The sequence below is a fragment of the Balaenoptera ricei genome, chromosome 2 (genome assembly GCF_028023285.1).
Source record: "Balaenoptera ricei isolate mBalRic1 chromosome 2, mBalRic1.hap2, whole genome shotgun sequence".
Taxonomy (NCBI): Eukaryota; Metazoa; Chordata; class Mammalia; order Artiodactyla; family Balaenopteridae; genus Balaenoptera; species Balaenoptera ricei.
In genome coordinates, this window is record NC_082640.1 from 42,696,966 (window position 1) to 42,703,868 (window position 6,903).

The 6,903-nt window shown below is 42.4% G+C and overlaps 1 protein-coding gene across 3 annotated transcripts in view; it reads left to right on the forward strand.

Annotated features, from left to right (window-relative positions):
- The window catches only part of SV2B (synaptic vesicle glycoprotein 2B), a 75,038-nt gene extending 70,229 nt beyond the window's left edge, over nucleotides 1-4,809 (forward strand). For all 3 annotated transcript variants that reach the window (XM_059915397.1, XM_059915398.1, XM_059915399.1), the window contains 2 exons: nucleotides 1,168-1,327; nucleotides 4,626-4,809. In XM_059915397.1, coding sequence (XP_059771380.1) covers nucleotides 1,168-1,327; nucleotides 4,626-4,809 — 344 coding nt within the window. The remainder of the gene's footprint in view (nucleotides 1-1,167; nucleotides 1,328-4,625) is intronic.
- The last annotated feature ends 2,094 nt before the right edge of the window (nucleotides 4,810-6,903 follow it).

Genomic DNA, 6,903 nt, shown 5'->3' on the forward strand with positions numbered 1-6,903 from the left:
CCAGGTAGAGGCCCCCCAGGGAGGCACTTGTGGGTGAGGCCAGACCAGCCTTCCGGTTTCTTGGCAACCTGAAGCCCTCCCTCCTCCAGGGTTCTGATGCCTGGGTGGGACTCTTGCCCTGTTTCCTAGCTGGTTGTTTGGGACCTGCTTTCTTCCTTCCTTTCTGCTAACTAGTCCCACCGCATTTCCAGACATACTCTTGATCTGTGCCTTGCACTCACTCCAGGCTTCCCAAGCTCTTCTGGGCTGGACGTATTGGATTTCAGTAGGATTTGACATAACCTTCTTTCAATGGGATCTCTTATCATTAGCTGTATCACCCAGGGTCCTGGTGGGAAAAGGAATTTACCCCAGAGAGTTCTAGGGAAGAGACTATATGATGAGGCAGGTTTTAGAGGTGTGGGCAGGGTTATGGGAACAAATGAGGCAGATGAGACACCCAGATACTAGCAAAAGTGGGCAGCAGGCTCTACCTCCAGGGCTGCAGGGACAAAGGGAGAAAACAGCAGTAACCGAGCCCAGGGAGAGCTGGAACCAAGGAGCAGGAGGTGTCCGGGAGGAACTGTCGTCCTGGGGGGGGGAAGCAGCATTTGCCAATAAAGGGCTTATAAAGCAGGATGGGAATTAGGAAGAAGTATTCCAAGCCCTTTCTCCTCACAACTAACAAGGAACACCCAGGTATGCAGTCCATGGGGGTTAGCTTCCCGGGGCACAGAGCAGAGCTGAGAAGGGCAGCTCAGATATCTGGGGTGGAGATGGGCACACATGAAAATAAGCAGCATGGCCCTTGATCAGGTGTTCTTCTGTTGCCCGTTTGTAGCTGTGTTCTCAGTGGAACGTGAGCTCCATGAGAGTAGAGTCTTTTGATACTGATGTATCTCAGGCACCTTAGAACAATGTCTGGAGCATAATAAATTCTCTACTAATACTCACACCCTCTGCCTTGTTCTCAGTTATTCTGGGCTGGACAGCACCACACGGTGAGGTTTTCGAAATCCTTCCTGGAGGCTAATTCTGGTGATGTCACCCACATAGAAGTCTCCAATCCCATGGCTGGAGTGCGATATACGGGGTCCACATCTTTCTTTGTGTAGAGATGAATCTGGTTTTTCAGGTGTTGTCTGCCACGGGCTTCATGTTTCTTTCTGCCCTGATCTCCCTCTGCAGGTGGTTCCATGCTCATCTCGGCTGTCTGCTGCTTCTTCCTATTTTTCGGCAACAGTGAGTCGGCGATGATTGGCTGGCAGTGCCTGTTCTGTGGGACAAGCATTGCTGCCTGGAATGCTCTGGATGTGATCACGGTGGAGCTGTATCCCACCAACCAGAGGTCAGTTCCTCTCTGGGCTTCGCTCTGGGACTTTCTTGGACTTCTTTGGCCAGAAGTCTACCTGCCCCAAGATCCTCCACCACAGCCATCTTGGTCTTCTCCTTCTTTTTTTTTTCTTCCATTTTTTTAAGTAAACATTTTATTTTGGAATAATTTTAAGTTTACAGAAAGGTTCCAAAGATAGTACAGAATGTTTCTGCATACACTTCACCTAGCTTCCCCTAATATTAACATCTTACATAACTATGGTACATTTGTCAAACCTAAGAGATTAACATTGGTACATTATTAGACTCTGAGTTTATTTGGTTTTCACCAGTTCTTCCACTAATGTCCTTTTTTTTTTCTGTTTCAGGATCCAACCCAATATACCACATTGCATTTAGGGTGTTTTTTTGTTTTTTTTTTAACATCTTTATTGGAGTATAATTGCTTTACAATGTTGTGTTAGTTTCTGCTGTATAACAAAGTGAATCAGCTATATGCATAGGTATATCCCCATATCCCCTCCCTCTTGCGTCCCCCTCCCATCCTCCTTATCCCACCCCTCTAGGTGGTCGCAAAGCACCGAGCTGATCTCCCTGTGCTATGCGACTGCTTCCCACTAGCTATTTTACATTTTGCAGTGTACATATGTCCATGCCACTCTCTCACTTCATCCCAGCTTACCATTCCCCCTCCCCGTGTCCTCAAGTCCATTCTCTACATCTGTGTCTTTACTCCTGTCCTGCCCTTAGGTGCATCAGAACCATTTTTTTTTTTAGATTCCATATATATGTGTTAGCATACGGTATTTGTTTTTCTCTTTCTGACTTACTTCACTCTGTATGACAGACTCTAGGTCCATCCACCTCACTACAAATAACTCAATTTCATTTCTTTTCATGGCTGAGGAATATTCCATTGTATATATGTGCCACATCTTATTTATCCATTCATCTGTCGATAGACACTTAGGTTGCTTCCATGTCCTGGCTATTGTAAATAGAGCTGCAATGAACATTGTGGTACATGACTCTTTTTAAATTATGGCTTTCTCAGGATATATGCCCAGTAGTGGGATTGCTGGGTCATATGGTAGTTCTATTTTTAGTTTTTAAAGGAACCTCCATACTGTTCTCCATAGTGGCTGTATCAATTTACATTCCCACCAACAGTGCAAGAGGGTTCCCTTTTCCCCACACCTACTCCAGCATTTATTGTTTGTAGATTTTTTGATGATGGCCACATCCTGGTCTTCTTGGTGTTCCATGGACCAAATGTCTTTTAGGTTGTTGAGTTTCTCCTGCCTGGGGGCTGGCATAGGCCGGAAATGGGAAGGCTAAGGCTGGATAGGGTGGGGTGGATGGCAAGATGCAAAGGATAAGGGCAAACCTTGTCCAGGAGATAAGAACTAGGGCTAAACCATATGTATCGTGCAATCCAAAGGGAGGTGAGAACAGGCCTGCCAAAGGGAAATGAAGTGAAAAGGTGCAGAACTAGACAAACAAAGGGTGGGGCAGAAATAAAGGTGGGTATGAGGCATGAAGGTCTAGGGTATTTGTGGAGAATGGGGCAGGGATGCCCAGGGTTTCTTTTTATTTTGTGCATGCCCTATGGGAAGAGGCCTGGTTTAAAGGCATAGGGTCAAGGCCATTGCTTAGCAGTTATTTCTCCTCTTGGAGGGGGAATTTTCAGGACAACAGGTAAGTGGCTCTTTGGCCAGAAAGGAATGTGAAGTGGTGTGGAAGGCAGGTAAATGCAATTCTGCATCACATCTTAATGATATTCCCAAGATTGATGACAGAGGTATTGGGATAGAGGTAGCTATGGAAAAGCACAGAATAGTGAATTTGGAGCCTCTTCTGTGAATCAAAGAACTTCTAAGTTTTACAAAAAATAAGAGGAGGAAAAGTTATCATTATTTCAATGGTATGTGATTTTAAATCCAGAAAACCTAAGAGAATTAAACAAAGAGACTACCAGAAACAATAAAATAATTTGGTAAGGTGGTCAATAATAAAACTAATTTAATAATTTATAGATTTTAAAATACATCAAAAAATTAAAATTGAAATCCATTTAATAATAGAAGAAATCATAAAATACATAGGAATCAATTTGATGAGAAAGGTGAAACACCTATGTGAAGAAAACCATAAAGCTTTACTGAGAGATATAAAAGAAGACTCAACTATATGTCAAGATATTCTTACTGAATTCTAAGAAGGTTTAATCTTACAAAAATGTCAAGTATTCTTTAGTTTTTAAAGAGTCCATTCAAAGCTCCATGAGACTTTTCCACACTCTGGGAACTTGAAAAGATTACTCTAAAGTTTATTTGGAAAAATACACGTGTGAAAATATCTAAGAAAATTCAGAAAACAAAAGGATTGGGATTGGGGCTGGTGAAAATGGATAAAAGTATAGTGTAGTATAGTTATAGAAAAAATGTAAAAAGAATTTAAAGTACAAAAATATAACCATATTATTCATAAACTAGTGGTGTGAAATAGAGATATTTTGCTTAATCTGAGGAGGACTAGTGCTGGGAATATTGTCTCTGTATGTAGATGGAGTCAGAAAAGGATTGATGGTTAACAGTAGTTATCACTGGGAAGTGTGATTAATAACAATTAAGATTAGGTTCTACCATGGGTGACACAGACCCCGAATAACTGCACACTTAGGAAGATAGGCACTAAAGGCTCTTTTTATCTTCTTCTTCCTCTTTCATGACCTCAGCCATGGTCCAAGATGAGACCATTTATATTCCAGGAAGCAGGATGGGAGGAAAAAGGATAAAAGAAGAGAGCAAAAGGACCACTCTTGACATCTCTTAAGGGAGTTTCTCAGGAGCTGCTGGGAGTACTTACATCCCATTGGCCTAAACTTAGTCACATGGCCAGACTCAGAAACAAGGGAATCTGGGAAATGTAGTCTTACATTTGGAGAAATGCTATTTAGGGAGAACTAACAGTCTCTGCCAAAAGAGGGTCGAAGTGTTATTAATGGGGAACAATTACACTTTCTGCTTCATCCTTCTTCATTCTTTCAAGTTGGGGAAGGAGATACTCCAAAATGTTAATAATGGTGATTATTTTCAGTGGTGAAGTTATATATTCTTGCATCTTTATGTTGTTCTATATTTCCAAATTTCTAAAATAAGAATGTGTTACTTTTATATTTAGGAAAAAAAATTCCCTCCCACACCTTCACCATACTTCTTTAACAAGGGAAAGAAAGAACCTAGTCCCACATGTCTAAGGAGGTCTAGTTTGCATCTCCCAGAATGATTTACTTTCTTCTTCTTTTACAGGGCAACAGCCTTTGGCATCCTCAATGGATTATGCAAATTTGGCGCCATCTTGGGAAACACCATCTTTGCTTCTTTTGTTGGGATCACCAAAGTGGTCCCCATCCTTCTGGCTGCTACTTCTCTTGTTGGGGGTGGCCTGATTGCTCTTCGACTGCCTGAGACTCGAGAACAGGTCCTAATGTGAACAACCTACGGGAAAAGGAAATGTGGGAAGAACCTCATCCAGGAACCTTAACTGCACCTACACTTCCTGTCACTGTCCAGAGGACACCTGGATAGCACAGGAGGAGAAGTTGAATTTGTGACCCCTAGTCTAGCACCCATTTCAGCTGTCTGTATGTTTGTAACTCAGGTGACTGATTTGAGGGTGTCCTGAGCTGTCCTCCCTTAGAGTCCCAGAACTGTGTGCTTGGCTAATGGTGTCCCCAGCCCAAGGCGAGGGAGGAGGGATCATGCCCTCCAAACTAAGTAAGGGGTATTCCCGCAAGTGAGGTGCAAGGACTTTTTTCATTCATTTCAAAATGAATTTGAGAAACACTCAATGTCCTGCATAAAGTTCCTCGGAGCCCAAGGACCTGACAAATTGACTTGGCGGGGAAGTTGAGTCATCATATGAATACTGAAGTACAGGATACATATATTTTTGCATTTAAAGTATTACTTATCATAGTTTCCCTTTGAAAATTGGCACAATAGCATTGAAGATACTCTGATATAGAAAACCAAATATTTGAGCAATATCTGTAGAAATCTACTTTACCCCCTCCAAGGGTCCTAAGTTTTCCATGATGATGAGGTGGTGAATTTAAGAATAATATTTATTCCGATTTTGATCTCGTCAAAGAAACTTAATGGGACAGGTATTCTGTTAACTAACTTTGCACATAACTGTCTTTGGGTTTCATTTGCAGAAATGATATCTGCAAATATTTGCCAGCATTTAGCCGTGTTTTGAGAGGACTTGGTGTTTGAGTTTCCAGGAAATTGGGGCTGATGAAATGGAGTGCAAGCACAACTTCTTACAGCCGTTTAACTTGCTGTCGAGAGGATGCACTTAGCAAACTCACGTTGTACAGTTCCTTTCATCCAGGCGCTTTTCTTCGTGTGGGAGGAGGAGTTACTTTCCTCTCTTACACAGATCACTGGTGAAACGCAAGCTCACCATCTTCCATCCTGGCATTTGACGTTGCTTCTCACCCAGAAGAAACACGGGAAGTCTTCCGTGACCTCTGGCGCCCTCTTTGTAGGCAAGAATAAAACACGGTGGACCACATGGGGGATTGAGGGTGGGATGGGGAAGTGTAGCCACAGATCTTCAAAGTGTAAATTTAGCAGTAAAACACAATCCGTATTTGTTATAATGGTCAGGTCCAATGAAAAATCTACCTGATATGTCTCGGTTCAGGGTTTTTGAAGCAGTCATTGGCACGGGATTTAGGGAGTGTAGTGGATGTCACATGTGTTTACCTTCAGTGTTCCAAGACAACACTTTCCTGAGATCCAGTTTGAAACATGAATGGGGGTAGGGGTGGGGGTGGGGTGAGGAACCCAGGACAAACTGTTTGGCAAAGGTCAGTAATAGACGGAAGTCTTGACTCCATAGGAAAAGAACAATGTTTCACCCATCAGAACTGTCCTGCATGGAAGGGCCAGTGAACTGTAAACCCCTGCCACCAGAGGTGAGCTTGCTGAGGCCAGGTGAACACCAGTCACCAAGAACTAGTTCTTTGAAGTGATTTGCGATGCTCTCAATTCTGTAAAGTGCCACACTTTCTCTACCAGAAACCTCAAAAATTTAAAGCAAATGATGGCTGCATTGAGTGTATTTTCTGTTTTGGAGAAACACCAAGTCCCGTGATAACTTCAGGCCATCTTTTGGTTATTCTCTGGAGTAGAAGAAGGTAGACAGGAGGAAAGAGTATATTCTATAACACATTTCTACCCTGGATTTGAGATCAGTTTTGATGGTTAAAAGGTTTTCTCTGCTTCTCACGTTCCCCACCTCTTTACTGGCCATTTTTTTTCTGTGCAGGGAAGGAAGACACATCAACTCTGATTTGACATCCTGATTCCCCCAAATATATAAATATACCATTGTGTGTTAGTGTTTCTCTCAGTGTTTTACAGGAGTTACCTAACATCAGTGCTACATCAGTAATGAGAGAGCCAATGTAATATAGCTGTAATATACTTGCTTGTGCTACGAAATACACTGGCTAGGTTCATAAAACAGAATTGTGTAAACCGGGATTACCACATCCCTTATAACGTTATTCTT